The sequence below is a fragment of the Alosa pseudoharengus genome, unplaced genomic scaffold (assembly GCF_046254945.1).
Source record: "Alosa pseudoharengus isolate Yale_2024_CS ecotype anadromous, Long Island Sound unplaced genomic scaffold, YU_APseudo_1.1 YU_APseudo_1.1_scf_4, whole genome shotgun sequence".
Lineage (NCBI taxonomy): Eukaryota > Metazoa > Chordata > Actinopteri > Clupeiformes > Clupeidae > Alosa > Alosa pseudoharengus.
The window spans coordinates 27,676,005-27,687,947 of NW_027468774.1; the positions used below are offsets into that span (position 1 = coordinate 27,676,005).

At 41.7% G+C, this 11,943-nt stretch overlaps 1 protein-coding gene across 1 annotated transcript; it reads right to left on the minus strand.

Annotated features, from left to right (window-relative positions):
* Positions 1-4,951: 4,951 nt before the first annotated feature.
* On the minus strand, positions 4,952-11,454 carry akt1s1 (AKT1 substrate 1 (proline-rich)). The gene is made up of 6 exons (XM_076265718.1): positions 11,319-11,454; positions 9,631-10,532; positions 8,024-8,288; positions 7,823-7,906; positions 7,156-7,334; positions 4,952-6,207 (listed from the first exon to the last, which is right to left on the minus strand). Exons 2-6 carry the CDS (start codon positions 10,024-10,026, stop codon positions 6,070-6,072), a joined length of 1,062 nt encoding a protein of 353 aa, XP_076121833.1. The 5' UTR covers positions 10,027-10,532; positions 11,319-11,454; the 3' UTR covers positions 4,952-6,069.
* Positions 11,455-11,943: the final 489 nt, after the last annotated feature.

Genomic DNA, 11,943 nt, shown 5'->3' on the forward strand with positions numbered 1-11,943 from the left:
ACCAACCCCATACCCTGTGACAACCAACCCCGTGATGGGGTTGATTGTCACATTGTGTCAGAGTGTCTTTGATGGTTAATTGCTCCCTGTTACAATACATTCTAAAAGTAAAAATTATACACATTTAAAGCCAAGACCCCAAGCTTTCATTTCATGTAGGAATTACTGCTGAAAGAGTTTTTGAAGATGAGCAATTCATGCATGAGTAAAAATTGTGACAACCAACCCCGGTCTCCCCTACTGCATTCACCAAAAAAACTTGAGTATGGGACAGGCGCCTCGATCGCGACAGTATGCCTTTGAGATTTCTGAGCGAAATCGCTGAAACGTCTGATTGGGAGGCACTCTTGTGATCCCATGTATTAAACAGTAGGCCTACATCACATCCCTGCAAAGTTTATTTCAAAAATATTTCCCAACCAGCAGTGCTCAGTATGACTGGATTATGGATCCATTTAATGCAGCATGTTGGTATTTCATTGAATATACAGACATCCCAACCTGCAAAAAGCCATTTCAGGGAGGTATCACAACCCCCCCCCCCCCCCCCCCCCAAAAAAAAAAATTAAAAAAAAATAATAATAATAAATAAAAAAATAACAATACTAAAAACTTTAACCTACTTAGATACTGAAATACAGATGAATATGTTTGTTCAATAATGTCTAGTCAGTACACCAAATAGGGAAGGCCTATAGATAGTAATTGTGAAAATAAAATATGTAGATCTTGCAGTTTGGTCTTGTAGCCTTGGCAACTAGCCATCTAGTATAGGCCTGAATAATATGCACATGAATTGACACTAGTTAAACTCACCTCAACATGTTTTTTGCAATCATTTAACCCACCATGGGCAATGCTAACACTGTTACAAACAGTGCATCGTGCAAGACTAGGCCTATCATTATTTTTTACTCTTATAAACAAGGGTACACTTTGAAATGGGTCTTACATTTTCCTTTTTTGGGGGTGACTCTCCTGTTCCTAGATGACACTGAACTGATTTAAAGCTAAAGATTAAAAGCCCGCCTACACTGAAAACTGATTGGTTGATTTAGCGAAACAGGCCAATCAGGATGCTCTATGTCTTGGATGCGCTCAGACACACGCGCCACCCCTCTCTCTCCCCTGTCGTGTGCGCGCTACACTCAGACGCACACGCGATTTTAGGTCTCCCTCTCACGTGCGCGCTCTTGATCGCTCGCTATAGATTCCGGGAGATTTTATCTAATTTGCGGGCGTCAGGGAGACGCTATCAATATGCGGGAGTCTCCCGGAACTTCCGGGAGACTTGGGATGTCTGAATATATTGTACAATGCTGTAAAATGGCCTATGCTTCCTAATATGTTGCTGGAAAACAGAAATATGTGTGTTATGTATGTATTTATCATTATATCTGCAGAACCAGCTGATTTTAGCTCTGTTGAAGAGGATATATTTAAAACTTGTCATTATTTCAATAAATTTGACAATTTTAAGCTTGACCTACCACTTTCTTAGAGCGATGAGGGACAGGTGGGGCTCGAGAATGCCCCCTTGATCAAAGTGGGGAATGAAAGAAAAAGTTTGAGAACCACTGGCCTACAGTAACAAAGTATTTGTACTTCGTTACATTCCAGTAGGCAGGTCTATCAATGGCTTCAGTTTGGAAAATACGATTCTAGCTTAATCTCTGTACTTCTACTTTTAGTAGGCCTACTGTTATTAGACACCTTTTTTGCAACAGAATGTTCAATATCGACTTAGCTTTTGCAAAGGGGCATGACACAAAAACAGGTCTGACCCTGGTCTGGTTGTATCTAATTGATCCTGTAGAAAACAAATAGCATTTTTTTGCTTTGTGCAGCACTATCCATGTCTTCATGTATTTCAGTAACCATGAGCTCTCGCCAGATGAATTTCGGAAATTCATCCATCTGGCGAGAGTCAGGTTAGTATTTCAGAGAACACAGGAAAACCTACAGTACACATTCTGGTATGGCTAATTACACATCTGATGTTTTACAGTGTAGATATATTTTAATGGATATCACCACTGACATCCAACCTATAATAACACAGGTCCCTTAACCCCACTCAAAAAGTGCTCTATAGTTCTTTAGACATTTTAATTTCAACTATGTAATGTTATTTGTTTTATTATGTTGCAGGGCAAGAACCGTGCAGTCATACAGGTTTAGAGCCCCGCCCCCTCTCCCCCCCCCTTCCCCCAAAAAGGGTCATTTAGACATTTCCATTCCATTATAGACAGAATACCAGCTGATATCAGTTGCATTCGGGCAGCAGTTTTCAGATTACATTATGTGCTTACATAATTGCAAAAAGGGTTCTCCAATGTTTTCTCAGTTAGCCTTTTAAAATCATATCTGATTAGTAAACAGAATGTGCCTTTGGAACATTGGATGAATGGCAATGTAGGTATTGCTTTAAAGATCAGCCATTTCTTTCTACTACAGTCGAGAACCTTTTTGCAATTGTAAGCACATAATGTAATCTGAAAACGGCTACCCTGATAACAAAAACAAAACAAAACTGATCTCGGTTGGTATTCTGTTCATAATAGAGTGTAATGGGAATTTCTAAGTGCCCACAAACTGGTAGTGTACATTTAGTTATATTCCCTTGTTTCACATACTTTCAGAGACTAATATTAAATAGTGATACTGCACCCGTTTTCCCTAAGTCACACCTCACTATTTTAACTCATCCCCACCTGTGGCATATTTTCCGTAGAAACAAAACAGACTTCAACTTGGATTATGTTAAAACCTTAATTGCCATTATTGTGCAAGTTCATACAGACATACATAAGCAATATGGCAGTAGAATTTTAAACTTACAGTTTTGGCTAAATCATGAGACATGAATCACTAAATCTTCAGTAAAAGCCCTCATGACAAGTAGCTTGAACAAATGAACTCAGACAACTTAAATTTCAAATACACTTTAATATATCCATTTAACGGGTGGTAGTAGCCTCCAAAGAGGGGATGCAACCATGGTTGATTCTGTGAAGGAAGCTCAGCAGCTGTAGAAGGTGCTTCGGTAGTTGGAGCTGGAGTAGTGGATAAAACTAGAGAGGCTTGGTCTGAGCTTGATACAGGGCAAGAGAGGGTTACTGGATTGCCGTGCCATAACATCTGCAGGAAGTGGCTATTGCCCTGGAGGAAGATATAAAAGAATGCAGTCATACACCAAGCTCAACCAAACTGAAACTTGTCCCACATGAATTGCAATGCTAAATTGCTTGGGGTCCTTTTGCTCAATGTCATGAATTCTTCTGGTTTAAGAACATTACATATACAACCAGTAGCCTATGGCCACTCCTATGCTCACATGCACGCATATCTGTTTGCAAGGGACCAAATGGTAGGTAATTGTTACCATGTTCACCATTAGACCCAATATGGGACACACACACACACACACACACACATTACACCAAGATAATGAAATATTGTGCCTCCACCTTTGTGGCGAGTTGATTGGACTCCACCCAGGAAAGCTTAACTGTACATTCAAGCTACTGAAATCAATTCATGAAATGTATGCCAACAAAAAAGCCTGAATAGAGGGCAACAGAATACTAAAACAGGATACATCAAGAGACTACTGTTAAATGAGCTTGTTCCATGCAGACAATGCTAAAACTTTATCCAACATTACCTTATGTTAACATAATTATATTATTAATTATATGTTAATTATATGGTTCTCATTTTCAGAGTGCCTTAACACCTTGTGGGAATATACAAAGATTTTTTTTTATATTGTTTCCTTCACTCTCTCCATGATCCCTTTTTTTAAAGACACAAATTTGACTTGTCTTATGCAAATCTTTCTTATTTTCCACCCTGAACATGGTGTTTGTAAAAAGAATGGATCATGGAGAATAAAGAAAAAATATTAAAATATTATTAAAAATCTTTGTATATTCCCACAAGGTGTTTGGGTGCTCTGAAAATGAGAACCAACATTATTTTTCAGACTTGTGAGTCTGCTGTTCAGACCCTGAAGGGATTTCTTTTCTATTCATTGCTTTTTGTGAGAGTGTTTCTACTTATCTCAGTAAGGGAAATAAATCAAGAGCCTATGTTGAGTACAAATATGTCTTCTGAAGGCCTAAACAGAGCCCAGCCAAAAACTCCAATAAAACTTTGATCAACTTTTAGGGACAGCTATGACCATGCAGGATCATCCAGACCAAACGTGACAATTTTGCTACATACTATTCCTATTTATGTACCAGCATGCAAAATTTGAGCCTCCTACATGGTTTAGTTCTTGTGCTTTGGGCTTGTGAACTTTGTCAAAAAAAAGAGGCCGAACAAAATCGACACCCCCCTCCCCCTGTAAAACTGGCTGTATCTTGAAAAGTATTGATCTTACATAAAAGTAATTTTACAGTGTGTCTCCTGGGTAACATAGGTACACCTGGTAATTTTTTCAGAATTTTTTGAGACCTAAGTGCGTGGGCCCTGGTTGAATTGACGTGGAATGACCCATTACAAGTTTTTGAGATTTTATGTTTATATATGCAAATTAGGCATTTATTCATAAAATGTACCATAATTTGCATATATTACAAAACACACAATCTGAAATTTTGATGAAGCCAGATTAAAAATGTATTGTTTCATTCTTGGCTATATTGACTGGCCTATACTGGTCTTCAAATTTTACAGTATCTAACATGCAAGACACAGAACTACCAGCAGAGGGCTCTTTACATCCATTTACACCTGACAACAGAATTTCTAAAAAGTAGGCTAAGTATATTAGAAAAAGAACAATGTTACTTTTTGCCATCGAATAACAAAGAGGGGCTCCACACAAGCCCTTACTTCTTTTGTAACCATGTTGTTGCATTTTGCCTGTTTTGGAGAAACAAAACTGTCGGCAGGACGGGACCAAATGAGCGTATTCAAACCAAAACATAACACATGGAAGTTCAAGAATGACTGGTTTATTCAAAACACATGGGTATAACACACCGAACAGTTTGGAATAATGCAGATGGACTGCACTTCAATTTGAAATTCGTAGTGTTGTTGATAATCACCAATGTCCACCGAAATCTTTTATAGTCATGGTTTTATTATAATTACAAATTATCATTGCTTTTTTATGTCACAGAATCATACAATTCTGTCTGTTAACTAACTGTGCTGGTCAATCACTCGGTTAAAAATTATGTTAACAAAGCTGCTTTGTATCCCTGGGCCAGGCCTCAGCTTTTTAAATATCAAAAAGCTCCTTTGAGGGGGAGCAGCCTACAATCACATTTTGATTTACCCTTGAACTATGTGGGTCAGCAAAGCCCTTCTCTCTCGGTTTCCGAAATGGAGCTCAGCCACTGAAAAAAAAGCACTGATCCACAATCTGTATTGTCTGCGTCACGTCAAAACACAAATCTTGTGTGTGTGTCTGTGCGCATATGTGTGGGTGTGTGTGTGTGTGTGTGTGTGGATGTGTGTTCTTGTGCGTGCTGGTGTGAGAATTCAAATGTGTTTCGTGCAGCACCATACATAAAGCCCCGCGCTTTGCATTACGTTGCTGCCTCTAGGCCTAGGCCGTGTATCATGGTGGTTAGTGTTGCATTAATGCAGCGTCGGTTTGTGTTTTTTTTTTTCCTTCTTTTTTTTGTCACAGTGTGTAGTGTGTGAGCGGTCATATTAGTGTCATAGCCTGCATGCAGGGGCCTGCAGTGTTTAGTTAGTGGTATACTGGTGTATGTTCTCTTGGTTAGTGTTTATGTGGTTTAAGTATGTCACAGCTTCCCACCTCTCCATCCAGGTGGCATCTTCCACCAGTAAGCACTAATTTCATATTTTCAGCCTGTCTTATCTCTTTTTTCTCCTCTTTAAACTCCTGACATCGCTCTTTAAAAACACTCGCTCATTCTTCTCCACTCCCATAAACACAAACCTGCGTGCATTGCTCTTGTCCAGTCACACTTGCTTTCTCGCTCTTTCTCTCTCTCATCTATCCATCATCATCTCACACACACACAGACACACACACACACACACACACACACACACACAACCACACAACCACTGGGTTTCTCAGTGTTTGAGAGAGAAGTCGCCAGTGTTGAGGCGAGGACGGGGCAGTGCTCCAAACATCTCTGTGCCGTCGGTTGCCCCTGGAGCCAGTAGTGCCTTCATACTGGCAGCAATATGGTCCAGGTCAGCACAACCAGCCTGGAAAGAAAGAGAGAGTATATTTAGAGTTTATATTCTGATGCTGGTCATCATTTTTAGACTTTGTCTAGTTATGCATGCTAATGTAAAAGCCTGTAGGTTTCTTCATTGTATGAAGAATCTGAACACCTCTTAATTCTGAGAATCTGAGCAACGTCTTGTCTGAATATCTGTATGTATTTCAGTGATATACAAACAATGCACTTGGTACAATAGAAATACAACATACAGCAGTGGTTTTCAAATGGGGGTACACGTGGGGGTACGTGAAGGCACTCCAGGGGGTACGTGAGATTTTAAAATATACATATATTTAAAAAGTAGAATCCATGCAAAAATACTTTAAAAATAATAATTTAATAAATATTACATATTATTTATAGTTCAAGAGAGAACACTACAAATGAGTGTTTTGTATATTTATGGAGTTTTAAATGGTTCATTTTATAGTTTTAATGGTTATATGGTCACTGTTTTCACTACATTAGTTTAAATCATTTGCAATACATTTAGTCATGGATTATTAACATTTAAAATGTTCCAAATAGTTTTTTTTCCAAATGTTTGAATTTTGTATGTGTTTAATAAAGTTTAATAAATTAGACAATGATGGCACAGTGCTCTGTTTTAAGTATTTCTTTCTCAACTAAAAATGCTTTGCACTGGTTAGGGGGTACTTGGCTGAAAATATATTTCACAGGGGGTACATCACTGAAAAAAGGTTGAGAACCACTGACATACAGCACTGGAAAAAATGAAGAGACCACTGCACATTTTTCTGATGTCATCCTACGGTTGCTGAGTGACAATGGAATGAGTTGATGGTCATATTCAAAATTAAAAGACCACTGCAAATTTGAATATGACCGCCAACTCATTGTTTATGTTTAACCTTAACCATTAAATGACACTTATGTGTTTCAGTACATGCGTGTTGAGGGGACTCACTCGTTCACCGCTGTGGTTCTCCCCTGGGGCTGCCCTGCTGCCCCTGCAGCCCCACACAGGCACCGAGACTGGGAGCGAGCGGGCCAGAGCCATGGGGTGGGGAGGGGGCCGAGACGCCATCAGGCCGTGGCCCACAGGCATGCACCGGGAGGGAGGGGGCGCCTCTTCACTTAGAGACCCTGGACCACAATAGTGGACACATAGTTAGAGAATACCACAAGAATAGGAATAGTTAGAGAATACCACAAGAATAGGAACACACACACACACACACACACACACACACACTCCTTTACAGTTCCCTTAATACCATTAGAGTACAGAGCTAGGTTTGCTGTAGGGCTGCAACAATTAATCGATTAATCAATTAGTTGCCAACTATTTTGGTCATTGGTTGGAGTCATTTTTTCAAGGGAAATACCTCAAACTTGAATATGTTCAGCTTACTTACTCTTCTATGACAGTGAACTAAATATATTTGCAGTGTGGACAAGGCATTTTGAGGACACAATCCTGGGCTCTGCGAAACACTAATCCAGATTCAATCAATTTTAAAAAATTGACAGATTAACTGAATACAAACATGTACAGCCCTACTTTGCAATAAAACGATATGCTGAATAGGGGAATACAAACTCAGTCTTGAGAAATGCAGAGAGATACTCACCATCAGTGCTTTCCTCCTCACCATCTGACTCAAAGAATGGCTCACAATCCCTGGACAGAGAATCCTCATCCATGGAGAACACTCCTAAGGGACAAAAACAGTGAGCACAAACAATAAAGAATAAAAAAAGGTAGAATGAGGAGGAGGGAGGATGGGAAATCATCCGACTGTAAGACTGCTAAGACGGTCACCGGGACTGACCTGCAGATTCGTTCAAATTCCGTCCCCTTCCTTCCATGTCATCTTCTTCCTCATCCTCCTCCCCCTCTTCCTCCAGGTCCACAATTCCGGCTATCTCTCTTTCTCTTTCTGCCTCCTCCAGTCCCACCCTCTCTCTCTCCCTCTCTCCATTTCCATGCTGAGGCCCAGTCTGACCAACGACGGCTCCCGAGCTGTAGATTGACGGGTAGCTCTGCGAATAGAGCCGTGTGTTGGGGCTGACTGTTCCCACGCCGCTGTCCCCAGTCTGGAAAGAAGACTGCCATTTACTCTACACCTGTACACTCTCTATCCACAAATGAATATCTTTGGTAACTTCTCAGGGCCCTATCATGACATTCTAAAGTGCATCGTCACTCGTCAAAAGTCTATTCAAATTTAGTAGGATGTCCAGTTCACATTGGGAGGGGTTTCGTTCTCAAAAGTGGAGCGCATGGCGTAACAAGGTGTTCCTAGGTCTTTTAATCAGTCATATGGGTGTGTTTGGGGCGTAACATCATTTTAAACCAATGAGAATGACATCTGTAATTCCCTTTAACGGCGCAACGCGCGATATGTCAAATAAATGCATCTGTATTTTGGCATTCAACGGCGCATTTGAAGGAGGCTGCTTGCGAGACCGTATGGAATAATTCTTAAACCATGCTTTACTAAAACCTAGCATAGCCTTCACGCATTTGCACTAGTCTATTATTTGAACTCATTGGCAAAGTGAAACTAACTTCACCAAGGAGTCAGTCAACGACAAGACAGTTATATGCAGTTACTTTCACTATTGACTGACAATGGGTTACCATCGAAAACATAGGCTGGAAAAAGCAACACTTACCCTAATGTTGCTCAAATGACTGAATAAAACAACATTTATCCTGCAGAGGAGTTGCTTATATCTCGTGACAGTGCGTCTTCAGCTGTGCTCCATACGTGTCTCTCGCCTCTCCCCTAATCACTTTTAACCGTCATTACCAATTTGCAAATGATGGTGAATAACTACTCATCATGAGATGTACAGTATTTCGTAATATCTTTATTCTAATTATGTTTCCCATTGTAATCGTGCAATTTAATGCTTTGCACGGACGTGCGCTGGTGTGCGTTCATGAATGATAGAAGGATGGTGCGTGCACCTGCCAATATGACTGTTGACATGCGCTCTTAAAATAGCATATGAACAACTCGCCATTGACTTCTGACCAGGTTTAGGTGGTGTATGATAGCGATTTTTAGACAATGCGCGAGTCCCCTCCCTAGGTTGTTAATTGCCACACCCCTGGGCGCAATGCTTAAAAAATAAACGTGCAAAATACCGAATTCAACTTTCCGCGGGTGAATAACGAGTATTACGCCATGCACTGGTGACCCAAAATACAGCCCTCAGTGTGTTTCTTTCAGCAGTGCTGACAAGCAAGTCTGACAGGCCAGGCTATTGTGAAATATGAGCTGGAAGACATTAAGCTGCAATTCAGATGAATGTGAACATTTCAAAGCAATCACTGCACAATTGGTGCATTACTCATCTAAAAATGACATCTGAATCCCAGTGAAAGGATCCTAGTTCTTACACGCCATGTCTGGCATGGTTGACTCACCGTTCTTGATCCTGTATCAGAGATGTCCACTCCCAGTTTTGCCCTGCTGTCTCCGGCGGACAGATGCGTGTGCCGCTGCGCCGTCAGCAGCGAGGTGGAGTGCAGCACGGCAATGTCGTCCACGTACCGCCGCGAGGCCTCGGCCAGTGCACCCTGACCCCACACGTGGTAGGAGAAGTCCCACCTCCTGCTGGCCGGGGCCAGGCCTCCGGTGCCCAGCTTCCTGGTGCCGTCCCCCTCCACCACACTCGGGTGGAACTTCTTGTAGGCGGTCAGGATGGCTAGGTCGCAGCCCGACTTCTGGCTGTAGGCCTCTGCTGCAGCCAGGAGCGCCAGCCAGCTCTCCTTGTGATTGTCGGGGATCTCGGGGTTGGAGCATTGGGTCATAGAGGCCATGGTGGACGTGAGAGGCAGCCAATGGCTCTGAGGTGTTCACTAGTTCTGTCAGTGGTGAGGGCTTTAAAGGAATGTGTGGCAATGTTTAATTGGTCGGCTGGTGACTCACAGTGTATGATGTCCTATGCAACAGAATTATAATGTCTGGGAACTTCCAAAGAATGTCTATCTGTAGGTGCCACTGACAATGTCTTGCGATGTTGGTAAGCTACTGTAAAATGAACTGCTAGGTTAAATGACTGACTGACTGTTTGAATTGCCTTATGTAGGAGAATACTAACTTGTGGTGAGAGCTTAGAGCTAAGATAATACTGCTTTGCCTTGAATGCCAAGTGGTCAGCTTACTTAAACGTAGGTTTTTCTTTGGTTATGGGAGTGACAACCTTTAAGGACACCACAACTACAGTAGGCACGGAGTGGCTGGTGGTGGATATGTTGAGCTAAGTGTGTCTACGTGCACGAGAGTACTAGGGGAGAGACGGGAGGATGTCACTTGCGGATGTTACCTGGGAACGAAAGGAAAATCACAAAATTCAGAGCGAAAAGGGAACTCGTCTTCAAGCAACCAGACAAAAATAGTGCCAGTCCATCATGCCAATAGCTAACGTCACAGCTTAGGAAGATGATTAACGTTACGCACATCTGAACAGCGTTTGATGATGAGATTATGTCTTTAGTCGTCTGTTTATCATTGCAAGGAAGCAACAGATATATTACCATGACGTGATATTGACAATCTGTGCGCTAGAATCTAATGATGTGATTTGGCTTACTGCGTACCAGCAATCTGGCGCGGCCAAACTTGCATTCTATAAACAGAGTATTTATGGATACTGGGACGACACATATGCCTTACGTCACCTTCTCTTGCGAACGCTGTTACTCTATTACCACCAGGCCTTTCAACCTACACCCTCCACTCCTCCTAGCTGGCGTTTTTTGTACACAACTTGAGCTGCCAACGCCGACTACGTGACACTGTTTTGTCTGTTTGTGCTGTTTTCACAATGTCAGCATTGCTATTGTGAATGCCAATTGGGTCCTGTTCATAAGGGTACACGGTTGTTTGCTTACATTACATGCATGCTTTGGTCGTTTACATGTGAGTGTGCCGTAAGAACGCCAGCTTGTTAGACAAGCTAACCTTAGCTTAGCTGTTAAGAGTGATGCCCCCCCCCCCCCCCCCAACCCCCAACCTACCCTACCAGCTCATTTTACACCAGTTATTTCACGTCGCCCAACAACACGGTAACATAGATATAAGATAATGCACAGAATATATCTTTACTTACACATTCAGGTTCCTCCTATGACTGTCACACACTTCCTACGATCTCCAACTTAATTTCTTTATCCCTCTTTGTCTATCTCTCCCTCTCTTCATGCAGCTCTCCCCTAGACTCCGACGTCGCTGCGTGCATGGCGCTGTTTACAGTCTGCCCCCACGCACGTAGACCGCGTGACTTAACGGGCTCGTTCACGTCTACTAAAAGCTGAAATGCACCAAACATTTCAGTGTAGGCTACTGCTAACAGGTTTTTCAACAGGTTTTTCTGAAGTTTTGAAATGTCATTTACTGTGACCAGTAGTACTTCATATACCTGTCAGAATTTGATGTTGGACGGGAGATTACAAGGCCAGTGTTCCATCATGATTTGAGCTTGAATGCACACGCAGGGGCCTTTGGTTAAAGGCAATTTCCGCTGTTATTAGACAAATCCACTTTATGTGCAGAGTAGGCCTAGAGATTGCATAATCAATAATGAGGTAGCCTGGCGCGTTCCTGTGATCACTCTTTCGCAGGCGCCATAGAACAATCAAAATATGTTTTGAACCAAGTCACGTAAATTGTGGCAATAATTAAAATATATAATTTAGATTCATTATACGGCAACATTCATGAAACAAAAAAGGGTC